We start from the raw sequence: 24,250 nt of genomic DNA, 5'->3' as shown, positions 1-24,250 counted from the left end.
TAGAGTCACATCCAACAAAATCTTTTTGTCTTGGCATCAGGAGGAAAAACAACCAATATAGTTTAAAAAGAAATATTATGAACCAATCTGAATTTTATTTTCATATCAGAGTATACAGAGTTGATAAACAAGTGTGGAACAGTGGGTACAATGACTTATTTGTATATTTTTAAATTTTAAAACAGCTTTTCTATTGTATATTTTTAGTGAATCGTTTTGTCTATGAACATATCTTATTTCTACCTTTTTAACAGTCTAAATATTTCTGAATGGGTGCTATAAAAATTGTTTTGTAGTTATTTTTGATGATTTCTAAATATATTTTTATGTTTCTTTGATGTTGTGTAATATACCCATGTCATATCGGGTGGTGACTAGACTTATGCCGGGTTTACACTAGGCCAGTAGGCAGCGCATAGCAATAAGGAACTGATTCATGTTTGCCATAATTTTATAAGACAGATTCAGGCATTCCATGTTTGGATATAAATTGTTGTTTTGGCGCCCCTGAATTTTTCTTTTTCACTGCGTATCGTATTAAAATGATGGATAATTACACAAAGAAACATAGTAAAAATTTGGAAAACTATAAAAAATTTCAATTTGGAAAAACTATAGAAAAAAAGATGGCAAATAAAATGAACACACACACACACGCACACACACACACACACACACACACACACACACACACACACACACACACACACACACACACACACACACACACACACACACACACACACACACTTCGCATTAAAAAAAAAAGAAGTGCAAAAAATGTCGCAATTAATCTCTCGGAATCGCCACAACCCCCCCCCCCCACCACCACCGCGAAATTCTACAAACGCATGCGCAGTAAGGGAAAAAAATACTATATAGCGGAATGTTGCGCTCCCGTCGGGGCAATTACTTGTCATCGACTGAACATCATTTTTTAGCCTTTGTACGCATGCGCCGCCTACTGGCTGTCTAATAACTGGCCGAGTATAAATCTGGCATTAAGCTTAAAGCTAATTATTCCTCTTGGATGCTATGCCGTGGGCAACGCTGTGCGGGTATTGCTAGCACTTGAATAAACCGTTTCTGAAATTAGATTCTGATTTTCAAAATGGAGTCACGCGACCACATAGCCGCATGTAAATATAATTACATATCGTCTTGAGCTGTGTTGTGATGTACCGTCAAGAACATTTCCCGCCCTTCAACATGTCGAATGAGTTTCAAAAGGAAATTCATATGGCACATTCGACATGTATGAAGTGAACATGGTTTGATATCTCAGAGTGTATAACCTTTTTCTACGTTATATGGTTATTTTTTATAAAACAAATCTTTGTAACTTCTATTAAATTATATTTTGTTACGTTTTTTAATAAAAGATTATCAGGTAATCAGCAGAAGGGAAACTTAAAAAGAACTACTATTACTGTAAAATAAGAGATAAATAAATGTAACAAGAAATTACATTATTTATTTATTTATTGGTTTTCAAAAGCATTCATAAAATTGCCTTAAAAATCTATGGTAAATCCTGATCGGTTGGCAGAACCAGCTTTGAACCAATTATGTGCTTCAAAGGCGATAAAATTTGATTTGATTTCACATTTCAGCCGTTCATTTCTACGATGATGGTATATTACCTTTTGTTAGCATTTGTATTAACAGGAAGCAATTATTATTATATTTTCAATTTTTGCTACAATATTATTTCAGTTTTATAGAACAAATAAAAAGGTTGAATAATAGTTTACAAAAGAAAATTTTTAACATTTAAACTCAATTCTCGGTTTCTTATTTGCGAAATAAAGAGGAGAAAAGCATTTAATACAGTTGAAAGAAAAAATAAAATCATATTTTACGTATATCTTTTTTTATAATTATAACAACCCCCATCCCTCTTAAAAATTTCCCCTTTCTCTTCCTTCCATTTTCTCCCTTTTATTATAAGCACGAAAAAATACATCCAGTTTACGAAAAACTCTTTCCTAATCAGATTGGAAAGAAAATAAAAATAAAAGTCGTAAATTTCATCATAAAGCTTCAGGGACATGCAGCCTTATTTGACGTCAAAGGCATGTATTGGGAAAGGATCAACGCCACCTGGCGGGATCTTGTTCCGATGCTGAAGAAGAAAACAAATAGAGAGGCGTCGTCCAATCACCATGGCAACTGCGTCGTCATTCTCTCGGGCCTCTGAGCTATCGATCGGGAACAAAACAAAACTATGCCCGCTTCTCGGAAATTGCGAACGACGCAGTTCGTCCGAACTATGACCATGAAAGAATGCAATCGAAACCGTAACGACAGTTTTTGAGGGAGTCACGAAAAGGCAGACGAAGGTATTTTGGTTTGTGCTCGAATTTTGCGGCTTTTGTGTGGGAAACGCTGATAATAATCAATGGTGTCAGAGGGAAGGACAGTTTTATCTTTATCCGACTTAAAGGGCTGTTTCGAATTGTCGAAACGATACAATCCAGGCAAAGAAATAATAATAACACAACGCAATTGGCTATGCCAAATTATTGGTTTTCATATGTTGTTATAATTTATTGGATCCAGATTTTCGTTGTGGATTCGATTATTAAATTTTGCCCAAATATGCGAGAAATTTAAAAATTCTCGCTATTGTGGTATTTGTAATTAAATATCAATTAAAACAATAACATTGGAATCGGTTTATGCGAACTAAATTTCTTTTGATAATATCACAATATTATAAAAATCATTACATTATCTACTGATAAATACAATATATCAGTCTTTAAAACTGTTCATTTATATTTCCTAATAAAAAAAATATGTAATACTATGTGTAAATATCATGTGTAAATACTAAGAAAATTTTTGAATACCTTAATTCCATTTTATATAAGAAATAGAACTGAAATTCCAGTTTCATCGAAAAATACGTTTGGTATTTCGATGCATCATCAGTTTTAAAATGTTCCCCTTTTTAATTTAAATTCTATGCATTTTTCTGCACATTTATAACTTTCGACTTAAAATGACATTTTGTCTTACATTACTAAAAACAACTGCTTTTCCTCATTTTTATCCAATGAACTCCTAACTTTCATTATAATAAATAATTTTAAAAATTATACTTTTAATGAAGTAAATCCAAAATCCAATCATTCAAAACTAAATTTTAAATTATAGAATTTATTAAAAAGAATCGAAATTAGAGCTAGAAAAGAACTCTTTATTAGAAAATTTCGAGAAGGATAGAAAAAAAAATTATTACTTTTTTTTTTTAACGTAACCAGGAGAAATATTCTTTTATCCAGCATTTCTTTACACTTCTTACTTTGTCTGTCACGAAGTATCGCCAAAAAATTCAAACACGAGAATATGGCTTATCTTCATGTTTCAGATTACTCTGAGCTAGAAACAATGGAGATGTCTAAGAGAGGAATCTAATGCAAAAGGTTAAATTGTTTCCATACATGTTTTTAATAAATTATTCACGCGAGTGTTCTCGCCAAAATTTTTTCGTATTCTCTAATAATTATACTTGTGAATTATATTAACTGAAAGCCATTGACCAATAGTTAGGAAAGAGCCTATTATTGTATGATATTTGGAGATTAATCGTTGGGATGCTATTAACAGACAGATACTTGAAAATTGAATATATATTTAAGATGCCTTTTTTTTCCGACTAAGTAAAACTTCATAACATTAATCACATGACATGCCAACAAAATTGATTCCAGGGCATGAGACACAACTAGTGTCTCATATTCTAGATTTGGACATATTCTAGAATTGGACATATAACTACAACTGCAATTACTCTATAATTGTAGTTGCAAAATCACATGCCATTTTGCATATATTTACATCATTGCGATTTCAAGCTATGGCAGTTTCATGCATATGCAACTACAGGCCAAAAGAAAGTGACGACGAATATGGTGCCAAATTTGAAATATATTTAAACTTTAAATGCTAAATTGGTGTACCAAATATTTTACATCTAGCCTGTCGGAAAGCAGGACAGGTTGATTTGCACTGAATAGATCTTGCTATAAAATTGGTGGGAGGGATCTATAAAATGGGTGGAAAAACCCCATACTAAATTTCATACATCTAGTTCAAAGCGTTTTTCTGTTATCGTATTCACGCATAATTTTCTACGTTTTTTGATTTCTCTAACTGATAAAAGAATTAAAATACAAAATTATAAGCAGTTAAAGAGTAGTTTTGGAAAAAATTATTTGCGCAACTATTTTTTAGGTTTTGAAATGTTAAAATAAGCCCTTATATCTAGTGACTAATTATGCATTTAAAAACTCTTCTGAGTGCAAAGGTCTAAATTTTTATAAAATAAGCTAAAATATAGAATATTTTTATATAGATGAAAATAAAATAAGAAAATTTTATTTACAAATATAGGCTTTAAAATAATACATTAAATTATTTCTTAACAAAAGGTTTCAAGGGTGATTGATTATTTCTATATAGTGAATAATTGATGTAATTCAATATAAAAATGACTCTTAAATTTACTAATTTAAAAAACGATAATTAACGAAAAAGCATCGAATTTATTAAGAAGTTAAGTACTGAAAAAATGACGAGTCTTTTGAAAGAAATTTATCTTATTTATATTTTCTGTGGGCAGAGAAAAATTAGTACTGAAAATAAATGTGTTTGATGAAAATTTATTATCGATTTGTATATTTATAAGAGAAAAGAAAATTGAGATAGTTCAGATTAATGAATTCATAAATGTAATACCGGATTTCTACAGATCTGAATATCTTTTCAAGATAAAAATTCAATGAAAATTAAAGCATGTTACACAGCCAAAGTGGCGTCCATCTCTTTAAAAACGTCCAATTATCCCCAATTATCCCTTTGACTCGATTTAACCAGATACAAAGGGAAATTTAAAAAAATCACAAAAGTAGAAAAATTTTACATTTGGATTTTAGTGTGAAGTTTCTTCATATCTAATTTGGAATTTTCAAACAGGAGAAAAGTTTAGAATGAATGCAATGACTTAACTTTACTGTGACGAATAAAGTACAAAGACAAGCTAATACTGCAAAAGTTAATACTTTCAGCAGAAGAGAAAAATTGAATCCAGGATTTAATCTAGGAATGAGACACAACTAGTGTCTCATGTTCTAGATTGTCGACGGATTACTTAAACGTCGAAGTCTTAATAATTATCGTCTGCATGAAATAAGATCTTTAAATACATGATCTTATAGTTACGAAAACAAATTTGCAATTGAGACAGACGGGTTGTGAAACTTAAAATGAGAATCTCGTTATTTCAGCCCTTAAGGCCAGATAATTATCTTTATCTTGCCTTAAGACCCTTTATTTTGACTTTATTGATCAAAACAATCAAGTTAGAGACAGACCAATAAGATTACAGTGTCTTAAGACGAGTATCTTGCACATTATGAAAAGGTTAAAAGTCCGATTTATTCTCTGTGAAGTTTAAACAGATATATTTTTTGGTTTGGTTTAAAAAATGATTTGTTTGAAAAATTCTGTATCACTAAAGAAAAATATAAAGAAGAAGGAAAAAACAAACAAAAAAAAAAACAGCGTTTTGAAATAAAACTTAGTTGTATGTTCATTAATAGAATATTGTTACGAATCTGTAATGCTGCTTCCCAGCATAGTTGGTTCCACCATCGGAAAGAATGTTTTACAGTCATCGGTATTGGGCGGAGTCCGGTGTCGCGTCGGAGGATCCCGGAGATTGGCGACAAACTTGGCGACCATTTGGTGACTTTGGCGCCAAAATAGATTATACCCGAAACATCGAGAATTTTCCCGATCCGTCCAGTAGGAACGGAGATACGCCTCGAACGTTCCTGATTGGTTGAGAGGCGTCTAGCCCCGCCTCCTGAGACCTATAAAAGGAAGCGGCCGCAGCTGCTAGGGCAGAGTAGCGAAGATGATCACGCCAAATATTGAAAGCCAGGCTCATTAATAGTTTATCATCTACCGGAGATTAAGCCCCAATCCTAGGGGCTAGGCGCTCCGTTAAACATGTCATATCCCTGCTAGGGCAGAGTAGTCGGAATCGACAGTAAGAAAACTGGCCTTCCAGAGATAAGCGGAGCAGCGACGGAGTGAAGCTAGTGCTTAACTAAGCTGTGCGCTACTGTCTGTCTGTCTTGTTATATGCTGCTGTGTATGCTGTTATTGCTGCACGTCTCGGGTGAAGATAATCGTCTTCTGTGCTGTATATAGTTGTTGTCTTTGTGCTGTCCTGTGTGTCTTCGTGTAAATAAACGTCGTTGTTTTATTTTCTACTGCCGCCTGGTGATTGAGCGTTCTTCACTCCATATAACATCCACTATCCAAACGAACCCCGGACAATTTTCGTAACAATATTATATAGATACATATTATTTCTTATTCCATTAATGCCTTTGAACTTCACATAATTCATAAATTCTACATTACATTTTCAATTAGACTATGGGTAGCTATCAACTTTCAAATTGTTTTTATGCACGTCTTAAACTACAGACATTTCTGACAATTTCAAGTATTTGGAATTAATATAAAAATAATTAGAGAAGATCTTTGCTATAAGGGTGTTAAAAATTGTTTTCATTTCAATTGATTTTGCTCTGAAATAGCGATGATAATAAGATATGTGAATTATAATAAAAGTGTAATAATCTTTTAAAAAATCATTTTAATAAAGAATTTCAAGAAATAATTTATATCTTTCCTGTATAAATTAAAAAAATATATATATTAACAAAAGGTTTCTTAGTTTATTGTATTTTTACTCTTTTGGGGCATGTTTTATCTGTTTCTTTCTTCATGATTTCCATAAATAATAATAATTAGCTTCCCCATTTACTTTATATTAAATTTAGAAAATCACAATTGTACAATCGAATGAAATTAAAGAAAAATGAGAAGATTTAAAATTGTAAACATGAAATAAAAAGAGAGAAAGGAAGTTGCTTACGATTTTACGTTACAACATCTTTCCTATGTTTAGAAATAATGATAGAAAAGATTGTGATTATTTCGATTAGTTTAAAACTAAACAGCTAAAAGTTCAAGTCCATCCTAAGAAAATGACATTAACAAAATAGCAATCAAAAACTTTATATTTTAGAACTTTATTTTAATTTACTTATTCTTTCTTGAATTTCAGTTAAACATTCTTAATCAAGTATTTACCAGGGAGTTAAAATATCCTTGAAAATGCATCCATTTATATCCTGGCTTGTTTCAAACGATAATAATTTATATTTGAAGTTTTGTTTGATAATGCAACTGAGAGAATCTATATTCAATATCACTTACACAATGCTTCTCTGTAACCAGTCCATTAAGTGTACTGGGATGTGGTCTGTTGCTGACAGTAGCTAAAGAGGATTATCTGCAGTAGACGACACGATTCCTTTTACGAAGCACAATAAGAGAATCTAGAGGGAACATTCATCACTGAACTATTATTTGGATGCCTTTTAAGGATTTAGGGAAGGTAATTTTTAGCTTCCAACATTATCTGAAAATATAGCACAGCGGAGTAAAATGAAGTTCAGCATTTTTTTAAAAATTATGGCGGCAGATTTTTTTCTGAGTTTCTGAAGGCCGTGTTAAAGTTTATATTGTTTTCCGAAAGAAATGAAACTCGTAAAAAATGACTTCCAAGCACTTTCATTAGGATTTAAATTTTTTTTTTTTCATCAAAAGAGATTCGATTATTCGAACGATCGATTCGAAACTAAGCTAAACTGCAGTTTCTTTCAGGCCAGATTTTCAAGGATTTCTTTGCAGTTTCAATATACAGCCCCAAACCTAATATACATAAAATATTATTTCTCACATGGATAAAAGCACTGTTCATAATTTTTTAAATCAATTTTCAAACTTATTCACACTTTTGCTCTTGAAAAGCTTCACTTTCGATTTGATTGTTAATTAATAGAGCTGAACCGTTTGATTTATTTTAAAAAATCATTTGTTGAAAATAAATGACGATTGGAAAAACTTACACAAAATATAGAGAATGAATATAATTTAATCAGTTATTTTTCCAAAACACATTAGTATAATTCTACATTTTTCCCCTTTAGTTGACTTTACGATTCATTAGAGGTTCTCAATTTATTTATTAATAGAAAATAAAATTAATTAAGCAAAATTGAAAAGTTTATCTACGAACTTTTCGTCACATGATATAGGTATTCCCGATGATGAAATCAGCAAGCAACGTAATGAATATGGAACAGATAATATTATTAATTAACTGGCATTAACACACATTTTTGAAAATATAATTAGTTGTGAAGTATCTAGTTGGAAGCAGTTTTAAAGCAGTTTTTATTTTCATTCTTTAGAGTAAAAGCGGATTCGATTTTTTTTCCTTCTGAGAATCATTTATCTCTAACAGCTGTGAATTTTTGATATCCAGCAATGTTAATTAGGAAAGTAAGAATCTGTGATAATATTTGGCCACGAATGTGATACATATTATTTAAATGCGAATGACATTATTTATTTCCATTTTTCTTTTACTTTTTTTGTGTTATTCTTAAAAACATATGCTATCATCAGCATCTGTTGTATTTTCTCCTTTTTGTAAAGTATTCGATTAGATTAATATTTTGATGTGAAACTATAGCAAGTAAATTAATAACGGATATGGTAATTTTAAATCATGATCAGAAGACAGTGATCATGATTTAAAATTTGGGGATCATACTCATACTCCAAACTTTCACATTACACCACTAGAAGGAAATTTCACTCACTATATTTTATTTAATGTCTACTAGATCCATATATAAAGCTAATTTTTGCTGGAATCGAGTCTTTATTTAACAATATTCTGATTCTAAAACAGATTTTACCATCAGGTTAAGGTTCCCATATTGTTTTTATGAATACATTCTTTGTTTAGTTAATTAATTAATAATTAATTATACCGAGTTTTATAGATAACCTCAAAGGATATTAGGTTAGAATCCTAAAAACATTTAAAAATACCTTTCGACCGTTTATTTTTCAAACCGTATGCTTTCTTCAACAACAAAAATAATTAATTTTTGAAGCCATGTGGTATGAAAGAGCAATTCTAATTTCTGTTTTTAACCAAATGACTATACTTACAAAAATAATTTATTCTAGTATTAAAAAGAATTTCTTCGATGTTCGAACTATAAGTTTTTCAGTTGAGTACTCACCCTGAAGTACTTGTCCGTGCTTTCTGGATCGACATGTCTAAGAACTCCAGCAAACAGCAGATTCGTGCAGAACTGAGCAGCCAACAGACGCAACTCTTTTCGACTCAATTTATGATCCTCCGGGAAAGCCGAAATAAACCAGTTCACCAACATCTGACCTAAAAGGGAAACTCTGACATGAATGTGACAAACTCTCGCCAAATTCAAATACAAAAATGTTTGAATTTTCTTCGCACAGGAATGTATTGGTTTGCATAAAGAAGAAAAATGAAAACTAACGTGAAAAATTATTATTTTTGTTTTTAAAAAGTCTTTTACATTTAATTTAGAAAATATTAAAAGAAATAATTACTTAAGAATGATTTAGATATATTTATTCCAAATATCCAGAAATATACAATATCATTCGAAAATAAAGAGTAGATTTTAAGTATTTTTATCTAATGAAGACAATAGACAGAACTTTATCTTTTTGCATTTAGATAGTGACGATAAAAAGGCTTGGCTGTTTGCTTCTGAGGAAATTGTGACGTTTCTATAAAAACCCACCTTGTATTCAGCAGTGTACAAAGAATGAATCCATTGTTGCAATGCAGAGTGCATTTTATTGTAAATCTTTGGAGACCGTGCAACCTTTAACCCTGAACATTGATTATAATTTATTTCTAATAAATCGTTTAGATATTACTTCATACCCATGACTCCGCCAAAATTGCCTGATATTAAAGCCTTGCTATTTTAAGTCTTTTTTTAAAGTTCCGTTGATCGTGTACATTAACTTAAAATAAGGACATAAATATCTAGTTCATCCACCTATTAAATTTTCCATTATTATAACTTCACTTATTTATTTGTCTTGTGAATTATCCAGACTTTAAACAGAATCCTTTTTTCTTTAAATTTCAACAACGGATTTTATTTTGTCGTGTGACTATTTAAGCCAAATTGTTTGCGCAAAGACCTCTGACCTCTGAGCACCGAAGGGCAGAAGTCAGACTTCTTGCTCAAATGAAAATAGCACACACACACTCGCTTGCACATCCCCTTTTTACGGGGGGGGGGGGTTCATTCACGCACCTCACAAAGAGAACACAAGGAAGAGAACGATCATGCCCTAACCAGGACTCGAACCTGGATCGCCTAGATCACGGGGAAGACGCGCTACCTTTAAGCCAGGACGCTAACAACAACAACAAAAAAAAAGACTAAAATATTTTATGAAACGGCGAAAACAGTTTGAATTTTTGGAAAAAAATATAAATTAATATTATAAATCGGGCAAAAAATGGTTTTAAAAATCTGCCCAAAGTTAGGGAACAATTCTCAAAATGTAATTTTTGAACAAGTAATTTTTTAAATTTTCAAACAGTGTAAAATTTATTTTTGTAAAATAATATTCTAGATGGATATCGCAAAAAACGGCAAAATCCAGTTTATTTTTAATGAATAAAAAATCTTACAAAAATCACTCCGAGTTGCACATTATTACCTCTTAGATGTGCCAAATTAGACAATTACGGTACGAGTGAAGTAGCGGACAGACCTATAGAGCTCTCTCGCTTCTCTCTCTCTCACTCACTCACTCACTCACTCACTCACTCACTCACTCACTCACACACTCACACACTCACACACTCACACACTCACTCACTCACTCACTCACTCACTCACTCACACACACACACACACACACACACACACACACACACACACACACACACACACACCTTTATAATTCGTAGAGATTTAACAGGGCCACTTCATTATAAACATATTTACAATTGGTATAAAAAATTAGTAGATAGTGGTTGCAAATGAATGAAAATACATCTGATCTGATAATATGTGATTTTTATTAGCCATGGATTCTAATAAGATATAAATCTCCTCAACAATCGCATCATCCCGCTTCTTTCAGGGAATATATCACTATCTGATTTTTTTCGAACAGACAACGTGTATGTAACACCCGTGTCTACTACTTCTTAAAATCTACGAGATCAAATTGTTAAACATTGAGTTCAACAACCTGCAGCAAAAGCTTTATATGTGATTAGAAATAAATTTCCGATTCGACGCTTGTCGCACAACAATTGGGTCTTATATTGAATGCATACAAAAAACTTTGAGCCTTTTTCTATCTAGTTATGTATCGTATATTTCTCTATCAATTGCCATTCAATAGAAGTACATATTTTAAATCCGCTCCTTCTTTTTGAATAATCTTGTATACGAAAGTTTTAAAAACCATTTGCGATATCACCCAATTTATTAGGAGGATACTATAAAAAAACGTGTTTTTTTATGAAAATTAGACAGTTTATCTATAAAAAGTCAGATATACAGGTTTTTAATGGAAGTTTTTCCTGATTAAAACAGTCAAAACTTAAAATTGAGATTGCTTTAGTAATAGGAGGTTAGACTTTTGTAATGTGAATATTTAAATCTAAAAAAGAAATAATAAAATTATTCACAGTATTTAGTATATTAAAATAGTACTTGAAATTAGGACGGAAACACTTATATATTCCCTGAAAGAAGCGGAAGGAGGCGACTGTTGAGGAGATTTTTATCTCTTTAGAATCCATGGCTAACAAATATCACATATAAGTACTTTTTTACAGAGAAGAGCAAATAATCTGTCTGCTCACCTTGGAACTTTTCGTACATGCTGAAATCGAGCTCTTGTGGCAAATATTTTGGCCTTTCGACATGCTTTTCGAGAGTCGCTTTGTCAAGTGTGAGAGAGGCGACCCTGCGTAAACAGCATTCGCTTTTTGGAACAGACAGGCCCTGGGAACAGTACCTTCGCAGAACCTGAAAATGGGAAGGGAAGAAATCCACTGAAAGCTGAATAACTCATATAATTATTTTTAAAATATTAATCTCATAAACTGCAAATTAATTTCAGTCAGCATTTTTGAGGCATTTTAGTTTTAAAAAGAGAGATTGATACAGTAATTTTCGTTTTTTTTCTTTAAAAAATTCTTCTTCATAGACAAAACTTTTTATAAAAGGCATCAACTCTCAATAATTTTTAGCCAGCGAAACTCGTCAGTATCAATTAACTTAAGAACGTTCATTAAGAGCTGGATACGTCACTACAGCTCAAGGGGTTAAAATAATAATTAGAAATGAATTCGAATTTTTTTAATGTTTTATTTTAACATATATTAGTTTTATGCTATTTTACTATATTCCAGAAACAGTCAAGTTTTAAATATTTGTTTAAAGCTTTCATTTTTACTTTAAATATTTCTCAAAGTTGTTTGAAAAGCTTTCAATACTTTGCATTCTTATTTGATCCTCTGGTCTTGAGATTTTAAGAAGAATAAAATTCTACAAAGCAAAAATAACTGTTTTACAATTAAATATTGATGCTTTACCTTTTAACTTAGTGCAAATTATTTCTTATAAAATATTAATCAATTCGAAAATTTCCTGACGCTTAGTTTCGAGATTGCTGAAATCATATATTTATTTCAATAAATTAAAAATACAGTTAAATGTTTTAAAAAGTGTGCACCAAGATAACATATACTATATTTTGTTACAAATGCAGAAATAAAATTGACAAACGGAGTGAATATTAGTATATGACATTTTGAGAAAATCCTTATATATTTCTGCCCCATATATTCCAAATTTCTGGCTCTCATCAACTTCAAAAAGAAAATCAGAAAATCCATTATTAATATCGCTACTTTTGGATATATTTTAATGCCAAATTCTGTAGTTCTAAATTAAATGGTATTTTCTAACTGTCAGCGGGCTTGTAAAGTGCCGTAAGTCACAACAACACAAATGGTGTTTTCGAAATGCTGACAATTAACACAAGCATATATGTCGACTTTTACTTTTGAGTGTCTTACCTGCGGTACAGTAGAGGGCGCAGCGTGCAAGCACAATTCAGACGATGACCTGTCCCTCCTGTTTGACGCGAAAGCAGAACTGCGGCATCTGTGTCGGTGTGGGGTTACCTGTAGACGCGGGACGGACAGGGATTGGGTAGAAGCCTTCAAATTCTTGAGTTCGTCCTCTTCGTTGAGAGTGTCTTCCTCGTCCCTGAAAAAGAGGATGAGTTTAGTTTAGTTTAGTTATATTAACGTCCCGTTGTAAAGCAACATTAGGGCTATTTTGGGACGGACCTCATCATTTTGAACCGCGGTCAGATGACGAGGACGACACCTGAGCTGGTACCCCCTCTCCACACCACACCAGCGGGAGGACGTTTTACCCTGACGGATTTAAGGTGTTAACAGACCCGCTTACACGACGGTTCTTCGGTGGAATCGGGTCTCGAACCTGAAACCCTACTCCTCACGAGCCGAGACCTTACCACCAGGCCACCGCGGCCCGAAAAAGAGAATGGGATCTAACCGAAAATGCAAGCAAAAGATATGTTCTCTAACAAAAAATGGCTGTATAAAGCTTGGAATAAACTTTAAAGAACTTGAAGCATAGTATTAATTGGTAGTACCTGGTTCAGTTATTCAATAACTCCTTTTCGGATATAACAAAGAACAGAAAAATAAAAATTTCTTCATTTGACCAAAAATATTTACTAATGCGACTCCTCGATTTTAGGAATACAGAAGAAACTAAAAAATTGACATTGAAATTTTGATGGTCATAGATGATTGAGAATCCTGAAACTAAACACCACTGATAATTCTATCCTTCCATTTTATCTCATTTCAATTTCATAATCCAGTTCAAAAGTAAATTGATAGCATCTGAATAATATTAGACGATATATGCATAGATTGGCTATTTGATAGCCGAATCGATCAAGCGTTGCTTCTTTCTACGTATTTTCAAGAACGCTTTGGTGTGCGACATATCCGTGGAAAGTATTAAGTATATTGTCACATATATATGTTTAAATGAAGCCCGAAAAAAATGGAATTTCAATATAGGCCTATTTTTGTCTGATGGAGATACCAGTCTTGTGTTGCGATATTCTGTAGCACAATTTTAAACCTCTTGATATAAATCAAGCTCTGTGTTTCATGTATCATTATCTGCGCAAAAACACGTAGTGATGTTTCCGATTATGGGAGGCTATATGATCTAATCTGTTTCTTCAAGTATTTAGTTTGCATACAATTTTGGAAACTAGAAGTTTGTACTAGAAAGTTGAAACTAGAAGTTCTATATAAAAGGCTACGGATATTACTACTTGGCAAATAAATTCCGAAATATTTGGAAATATATCCAGAAAATTCTGTTTCAGAAAAATTAATTCATTTATATATAATTATAATATAGAACTTACTTCAGAAACATACTATAAACATACTTCAAAAAATTATATAATATTTGTTGTATTCTTATAAGACTAAATATTTACTCTTATTTTATCATCTCATAAATGCATACTTAATATCTACAACATAGTTATAGCGTGATTTAAATGTTAATTGAGCTTATGAAAACGAGTTTCAATATTTTACTGTGTTTTTTTTCTAATTTTTTTCTGGTAGAGTGTTAAAAATCGCCTCTTTTCAATATACAACAGTAATCGAAAATCGAAATGAATTCCACTTTCCTTGATATCGCCTTTCCATTTCCTTCATGTCTTGATGACATCTGCCGCTCAGTTTCTCGCTGATTCTAAATTTTTTAAATAATAGTCCATATGCGAAAACGAACTTTTAAATTTATATTACAATCTGATATTTTCATATTTACCACATCTCTTCTACTTTTAAAAGCTTGTTACAACTACTTGAAAGTTTTACACACATTTTTCTCGTTTATTTCTCATTTGAGCTCAAAATATTCACTCTACATTATTTTCCTGATGCTAGTCTTGTAATTTCTTCTTCAAGCTTTGCATTTGATAAATCTCGGCATTTAAATAAGAATAATGAAGGAATATGAAGGACATCATTTCCAAAAGGATATTTAAAATATTTTACATCTTTTTCCTAAATTTAAAATCTTTAACACTCTTTTTTCCTAAAAATTAATTGTATATGAAGTAATGGAGTTAAAACATTGTCAAATTTACTAGGCTTCAAAAATAGACATTATACTTTGTGTGGAACTCAAAGCGTCTTGATCTCTCAATTTCATGCTGAAATAAGAAAAATATATTTTTCCCACACAGTTTAAAATGTGTTTTTCCTTCCTTTTTTCTGTTAAGTTATCTCAAATTTAACAGAAACAATCGGCTGTATAACTGATCTTCTGAAAGTCCGTTTTTCTCAGCGAAAGAAAAAAAGAACTTCCATCAAAAGCTTAGGATTTTAGACAGATTTTGATGAAAGCGTAAGAAATATGAACATGAAGAGACAAACGATTGATGAAGGAAATACCTTATCAACAGGCAAGTGATTCGGGATTAATATAGTTTCTTTAACTTTATTATTATATTTAATATTCACTTCGCTAGTACAGTGGAAAATCTTAAATAACTAAAGAAATATTAGTTTTATTATTTTTTTAAGAATTTATATGAAATATTTATAATAAAATTTAAATTATGATTTTATAACTTATTACTTTTATATACAAGTTATAATAAGCTTATAATAAAATCAAGCTTATTATAAAAGTTATAAAGTTACTTATATATAAATTACTTATAACTTACTTATATATTAATTATTAGTTTACATTTATAGAATTTAGATAAAGTAAGTTATTATTTGAAATTTATAAATAAGTTAACAAATCCTCATAAACATTGTTACACTACTTTTGAAGATATAAAATTCGTTTTTAATATATCTACATTTTGTGATAAATTTGATACCTGAAATATGTTTTACATCTCCAGTTTAAAATTTTTACGTTATCTTTCTTGTGTTCTGCTTCTTTTTTATAAAGTCATTAATGATATAATTGATTGCGTACATATTTTAATGTAACTCAGCACTTTTAAAGTCAACAGCATATTTCAACATGCCTTTGCCAAATTTAATCATGAGGGTAAATTTTCGAAATTTCGCTACATAAATGTTATAAAATATCCAAAAATATTTGAAGTACTTAATATTTTAATATGCTTTTAAGTTTTCAAGATTAAATGTTTACAATTTTTAAGTTCCTAATGTGATTTTTAATGTTTTTAAGACTGAATAAATTAAGCGTTCAAATTTCTAATATTTTTTAAAAAAATTTCTCAGTTGAAGTATATTTAAATATTTTTTTTAAATTTTAACTTTTAGTATTTACAACCAAATTTTTTGGATTTCTTTAATGTTTTTACGATTTACTGCATTAAAATTTTAAATTCCTAATTAAAAAAAATATTTTTATGGCTTACTTTTTACAATTTTTTTATGTCCGACATGTTTTATGTTTTAACACAAAGCATTTCATGTAGCTATTTATGTACTGTGCAATTTCTTCTAAAATAAATAAAAATGTACAAAATGGAATTATTTAATTATTTTTAAGGCAATCAGATCTAAAAACAATTAAATAATCTACTTATTTTAAGACAATTTTTTTTCATCATAGATATAGTTTTTGGTAATGTCACAATTAATTTTTCTCTTATTTATCTTGAGAAAATTTGAAATCTTTTGCGGAATCTACTAACGAAGTCTTCAAGTCTTTAATGATATATATGATAGTTTGAAAAATTAGACTTTATTTATTTACAATCGAGATGAAATACTTCTGAACATGCTCATATGATGCAAATAAAATGCTTCACACATATCCAATTGCAAGGATGAATGTTTGATGCACATTAAATCCATATAGCACACGGATTTTCTATATTTTGGATCCCGAGTTTGTAGCTTTACCATCAACGGACGCAAATGCAGAAGGCAGAAAAATAATCCATTTGGATTTGAAAGCAGATTGGTATTAGCTAATAAATAGGTAATAGCTAATAAAATTATATCATCTCGATATAAACCAATCATGGTGCATTTCCTTATATCAAACTATGAAATAGATGGAAAAAAATCTCTTTATAAATTTGAATGTCTGTTTTCCTGAAGTTAATACAAATCCATATTTCTTAATGTATTCGGACGAAATTCATCACACATTTCTTGATATCTTGAAAGATTAACTGTGCTTTTAGAAAGTTGTTATGCCCCTTAAAAGGAATGAATGAAGATAAAAATGCCTTTTCGCCATAACTTTAAGAGCTATTTAGCAACATATACTGGAAAGTAATTTTACACTACCTTAAAATTTCTTTAAAAAATTATTCAATGAAATTAATTTTATTTCCATATAACTATTTCTCTATATTTTAACAATTTTTTCAAAATTAATTTAAAACACCATTTGTAAAATTTCCTTTTTTTTATTTTCTCACAAACGGAATATGCAAAGAGAAAGTATTGTAATCATCAAAAGATTCGAACTTAAGTTTTTGACGAATCTCCAATTTCAGACCTCCATGATTTTTAACAACTCATTTCAGAAATTATGTCTGTCTGTCTGTCTGTGAAAATAGTTCGAAAACGCTTTGAAACAGATGAACACAATTTGGCATGTTACATTTACACCAAATTCATTTGCAGGAAATTTGTCTGTTCGATTGTTAGCGAATGCGATACTTATAAAACGCAAAATATTAGATGAGTAAAATTTGATACACAGTTTCGGCATCTAATGCATAGATACGTTTCGAATTTCAAACCAAATTCAAGTATGGGCTGACCGTCGGATGATCTTTCCATTTTCATACGTGTAAACGCGCTAACTCAAAAAAGTGTAATGACTTAGGTAAATGAGATTTGCAGGTGAATTAGTGAATGAAATAGCAATTTTCTCCGCACAAAAAAATAGCATTTTAAATCCATATTCAGTTTTCTATTCTACACTACGAAGCATAAATCGTTCATGTGAGGGATTCTAAAAATGAATATCTAAAAATTTGTGGCATTCAAGGCCTTGCCTTAAGTCCATAATTTTTATGCGGGAGAGAGGAAAGAAGATAGAATCATTAGCAGGAAATACGCTAAAAAATTTTCAGACACCACTACCACGGGTTTTGTTGAAATATTAAGCATATTTCATTGTGAAATCACATTATACTTGCCTTGTTCGCCAATTTAAAATTTAAAATTGCTACCTTCGGACTTTTGCTTGTATTTCGAAATATAAGTAGTTTACATTTGAGAGTAATTTATATTTAAATGCTGCCTTTTAAAATAATTGCTTTTTCTCTTACTAGCTGACTTACATTTTTCTCATATTATCACATTTTTAAATTTTTAATGTGTCTGATTGATAATTTTTTAAAAATTGAATTTGTAGTTGCAAGTGCAAATTTTAACTTATTACACTTATTACTTACTATTATTATATCATGTTTCAATACATTTATTATATGTTCAATAATTCAGTTTCTTCGGCAACAATTTTGTAAGGATGGGATTAAAAAACAATAAATAAATAAATAAAACAATAATAAGGCGCAAGATATGATAATTGGACACGTTGAAAATTTCTAGTGAAATACCTGACAAAATTAGTCTAACAGTTAAAAAAATTGTAAAAATTTTAAAAGACGGCGTTTAAGGTTGAAATATTGCATGCGCATATTTAAAAAAATACTTTTATTATCATAATAAAAGCAAAGATGAAAATATCTGATGGTAGGAACTTAATTTTAGCACTGACAAAAGTGAACGAGTATGGATGTGATAAATGCATATAGGTTTAATATTTTGGGACAATATAGAGGAACGTATATCAATTTTGTTCCAATTATCTTTAAAAACGATTAAAAATTAAAGGAAATCTGTATATGGAGATACAATTGATGTCACTGAAAAGCTGAGTTTCGAGATGATTTAGAAATATTTTTTCTGTGATGATATGTCTGATGTTGTAGCGAAAAAAATGTAAAATATCTAAAATATTGTATGTATGTAAAATATAAAAGGCATTTTTTATTTTTGAAATGATGGCAGTAAGTTGGGAGGAGATGTTACCTTATCAGGCTAACTTCAACAAACTCCCTATGTATTTTTAAGACCAACACTAGCAAAGGAACAAAAATGCATAATCTGAAAGTCTCAAAATTTCGGCAATACATGAAAAAGAAAACCTGGGAGGCTAATATACAAGTGCGTGTATTATGCGATAAAAACAAACAGTCTGGCCGGACAAACATGCAAATTTAATGGTTTTGAATCCGTGCGTGCTTTGTTAAACAAAAACTTCTGAAGATTTTGATCGAACTAAATGGGATTTCCGAAATTACTGGTGAATTAAGGTATGGTGAAATAAACCTTTAGGCTGGGTGATAGAAAATCCCCTTCTTCTACCAAAAAAAAAAAAAAAAAACAGCCCTTTTAATTTTTGTGTGACAACTTTCTTTTTGAAAAAACTGCTGCGAAATAACTTCTTAAGCATTTCAGTATAAAAGACATCAATATCTTTGTGAACGGGCAATTTTAGTTATCCATAATGAACACTTAAATAAAATAAATGAAACTAGAATGAAAGATTAACCATAAAATTGCACTGTATATAAATATGTTAACATTATGAGGAAGAGCAAATTATTTATTACAATGCAGGTTTATTGAACTCTTTGAATCAGTTTAGAATAAGACCATAAACATTAAACCTAAAAGTTGGTTCTTCCTTTATCTATTCAGAAATTTAAATTCATCAAAATAATGTAAAAATAAAATTTTGTCTCAACAAGCTTTTGCTCAACAAAATTCATACAACTATCTATATAAATAAATTTAAAGAAAAGAGTGTTTTCATTTTCTGCATTCCTCTTGTTTTAAGCAATATATCATTTAACTTTCAACCATCAATTCTTTAAATCAGCTTAGAATACGATCATAAATATTAAGTCTAAAAGTTGGTTTGTCCTTCATCTTATTCAGAAATTTAAATTCATTTTTAGTCTATAGTTCTTTAGTCTAACATATTTAGTCTCCCGCATTCCTATATACAGTACAGCTTTAATTTTTCTCTCTGACTCTAATTAATATTTTTAAATTATTAATCTGAGTTAAGATACTAAAATATCTTAAGAAGTTGAAAATAGAAAAGGAACTCGATATAAAAGTATATGTTTTATCTTTCATACATGTAGAACTAATAAATGTTGGTGGAGCTTCGGATAAAATGGTTAGAATTTAAAAAAATCAAAATGCAGAATCTAAAAAAATATAATTGTCTCAGGAAATTATAAAATGATACAGCTAAATTCAGTGAAGTACACGAGTGTTTTTAAAAGACTTTTCCCCTCTTGAGACAGACAAACTACGTAATATCATCTTCGTATTTTACAACCAAATTACAAGAAATAAACCACTAGATTTGGACTTAATAGTGGGCTCAAACATAATGAACTGTTCATCAATCATTGATTTTTTTTAATTCTCTTATTATGCACATGACACTTATTGGCTAAAGTGAAAGTCAAGCGTTAATAAGCGGTGAATCCTTTCTCTCTCTCGCCAAGAAAGCTCCCTGAGATTATCGATTTTTATTTTGTGCTCCTCCTTTTCAGAATTTATCCTATCCTTTCGTCTAGAAATAAGTTTCAAAGAAGTGTTTGTTCTTTTAATTAAAAGAAAAAAAATTAGTGAAGGCAAAAATTTTTGCGATAATAATTAAATTTATCTACTGGATAAAAAAATTACAATCATGTGCGTATTATATAATTATTTATTTTCATCAATAGCAAAAATATCGATTTAATGTGACTCACTTCCTGTAAGTGGAATTTGCGTACATGTCATATTACCATCTTAAGTTCTAAGGAGAATTATACTAAAAATATATCAGTAATATATTGCTTTTAGGCTAATTTCGTAAATATCCACCTTTCTGTAAAGAATTATTAAATGAGACGAATTATTTAAATCATTATTTGTAGTCGAAGTACGATATTTAGGATATCAGAGATTGAAACACTGTTATCTGTCAATACTGCTGATTCTTTTTCGCTCTTTCATCATATCCTACTTAAGCTATCTCTCAATTTACTCTAATCACCTACATCTGTCGATTGAATTCCGAAATAGATACAAACAATGAATAATTAATATGGCAACCTGTTCTATCATCAAAGGGAAGTAAGCAGCGGATTCTAATGCAGATTTACTTGAGAGTTCAATAAATTGTTACACGGAAAGATCTATCAAACTGTAACATACCTATTTATCAAAGCGCGAAAGTAATTTAATGTCTGGAGAATTTCTCTTAACATGACTAATTTTGATAAATTTTCTTCTTTTCAACCCAATCTATCGTCATTTGCTTAAATGAAGTGAATGATTCGTGGTGAAACGAACACATTAGTACGGTGCAAAATTAGCATCAAGAATTTACGCTAAGCTTGGTCTTGACGCTTTTTTTCTGAACGACAAGAAATAGGATTTATTCATCATAATTCAACAAATGCTGATATATTCCGACGATTAACCACAAAAACTTGAATTAAAAAATAGTTTCATAATTTCTTCCATTAAAACATGGCTGTGTGAGGAAATACTTATGTCGTGAATTAAAATGCTACCAAACATAGCAAAAATAAGTGAAGATAATTATTTTTACCCTCTGAATACTCACTTTTTCAAGCGTTTATAATTATTTTGTAGATTATAGACACACGCTCAGTATAGAAAAAATGAGTTTGTATGGAATTTTTAAGTAATTTTTGAAGAAATGGCAATTCAACCCATACATTGATTTTCTAGGATTATTCTCGAATCAGTGGAGGAAATTCCAATTTTCTATTTTAAAATGAATTTTTGAAGCAAATTTCTCAAATCACATTGTATAATGCAAAAAAGTTAAAGATTTTGTTAAAATCGGAACAATCTATGTTGAAAATGATGATATTTATTTCAGTTCTAACTTCAAAAACACATTTAGTCATTATATGCGATTTTAAAACTTCTTTAAGAAGAGTTAGCAAGATTAACAATTTTGTCCTCAAAATTTGCACTAAAATCTCTTTCGTTTGCTGCCCTTTCACAGAAATAAAATTTACAATGCATTAAAAAAAAACTGATGGGCCATAACCATGAGTATACTTAGCTTTCATTCCAAGAAATGTAACATGAAACACTTATAAATATTTTTAGAAAATTAAATGCTGCTTGGATTACAATGGAGACTTCTTTCTTATAATTTAGGTCAAAATGCTTCTTCGTCCCAACTATGTTTCAAAATTTTTCACTGACATAAATAATAATATCTAACTGCCAGAAGAAAATGAATTATTTTTATAAGTATCATATTTGCGTCGAAATCTTTAATCCTCTAAGGTGTCGAACTTGGCTTTTTCGTTTCCCATGTTTAGCTCAAAAGTTAATAATTCTTAAAATTCCATGGGCAATACAATATATTCCTGACATTACAACTTTTCTAATTCATATAAAAAATATAATTAAGTTACTTTAAAAGTTTATGTTTTAGAGTTTAAGTTATTCGACTACAACAATCAGATGCTTGGAGGTTTAAAATCAACATAGTTCTTTTTATTTATACATCTAAATAGTTTACTTTGATTATAAAGCAAATGTATTCCGATGTCCCACTTTTTTTCCGCTTGATTTTTGTACATATTCTTTCAAAGAATGAAGCGATAACATCCATACAAGCATTAAAATAGTCCCTTAATGGTTTCCTAAATATCTCTACACGCTAGCTTTGGTTTCTTTTGATTCTCGCTTCAAGAGATTCTTATAGAAAATAGAGACATTTTCAGAATATTATAGTTTTTATTCTCACTTTTAAGTAATTTTTTTATGGTAATGTAAGGAATTTATTTTCATGTAAAGATTAATTGATGCCGAAAAACGATAAAGAAAGTCTGTTGTTTAAAAAGGAACAATTCCACTTTTGGTGCAAAAAATAACAGTTCTGGCAATATAGAGTCTTAAAATGATTTTTTTTGAAATTTGATGATTTCATAAAAATTTAACTGTCAGTTGAAGATAGTTTTTCCAGTTTTATTCATTGACCTTAAATGTAACATGATAGAAAAATGTGCAATTATAATGAATATTAACAGTAATTTAAATTCATCTCATGCCATTTCATATGCATACATATTTTTCTAATCTTATTAAGTTGTAAATGTATCAGAACTAGTAACAATTAAAAAAAAAATATTTATATTTTTAAGGTATTTGATATTTTTTGATTTTATTACTACTTTTTAATAGCTTAATTATTCCCTTTTAGTGCATAAAAAGCATATAACGATTTTGTTGATTTTAGTACCAGAAATATTTTTTCAACATTTGTAGACTATTACAACTTGTTCTGGATATGATGTAAGTTGTAACAGATGTGAAGCAAGTTAAAACAATATAAACAACAATATTTAAAATCATTTTCTCTTTACTATTATTTTATTAATTTGAATACATAAGATACCTGGTAATTATTATCATTTAGCAAAGTGACAATAAATGTTGTCAAATGATTTAAGACAAGATAAGGATAAAATTATTTAACCTATCAATATAAAAGTCAGTCTGCAACAAAATTGCATCTAACGCAAGCAAATCATGGATTGTTTTCTATCGCACACATTTTGTACCCGAATTTCTCAAATTAACAATTGAACCCATTTGCCTTCATGAGAATTGAGTGCCGCGGTGATCTGTTTTAAATATTTTTGCTTTAGGGCCTTTGTATAAGTGGTTATAGGTCCGATATCTAAGATGAATGCCCGTATAAGCGAGCCAAGTGCATGCTAAATCTCTTGGGACCAAATGTATTTAGGCTGTTCTGCGGAAGCTTAAAGAAGGAGATGTCCCACCATGGTCATCTGAACATTATTCAAAATTAGATGGTTTATCTCAAAATAATCCTAAAGTTGTTTCAAAACGGGCTTTTAGTATAATATGCTATATTATAATATATCACCAGAATTGCAGTACACATTTCTGCAAGCTAGACAAGAGCCATATTATTTTAGAATTTGTATGTTAGTGCAAAATCCTCATCTTTAACCTTTTCTTTTATTTTTTAAGGATTTTTTTCTTAATATTTTCATTTTTACTTATCTTCTTTTTTTTTTTGTTTACATTACTTATTAATTATATGGTAATGTTCTTTTCCACTTCTTCTATTTTAAGTGTATC

General features: G+C 30.0%; 1 protein-coding gene across 2 annotated transcripts in view; it reads right to left on the bottom strand.

Annotated features, from left to right (window-relative positions):
- The window catches only part of LOC129962037 (formin-2-like), a 107,647-nt gene that overhangs the window by 36,309 nt on the left and 47,088 nt on the right, over positions 1 to 24,250 (bottom strand). For both annotated transcript variants that reach the window (XM_056075723.1, XM_056075722.1), the window contains exons 9-11: positions 13,064 to 13,256; positions 11,843 to 12,008; positions 9,192 to 9,349 (exon numbers count right to left, since the gene is read on the bottom strand). In XM_056075723.1, the coding sequence (XP_055931698.1) occupies positions 9,192 to 9,349; positions 11,843 to 12,008; positions 13,064 to 13,256 (517 nt within the window). The remainder of the gene's footprint in view (positions 1 to 9,191; positions 9,350 to 11,842; positions 12,009 to 13,063; positions 13,257 to 24,250) is intronic.

The sequence above is a fragment of the Argiope bruennichi genome, chromosome 2, assembly GCF_947563725.1.
Source record: "Argiope bruennichi chromosome 2, qqArgBrue1.1, whole genome shotgun sequence".
NCBI classification, from domain to species: domain Eukaryota; kingdom Metazoa; phylum Arthropoda; class Arachnida; order Araneae; family Araneidae; genus Argiope; species Argiope bruennichi.
This window is presented reverse-complemented; position numbering and strand designations above follow the sequence as displayed.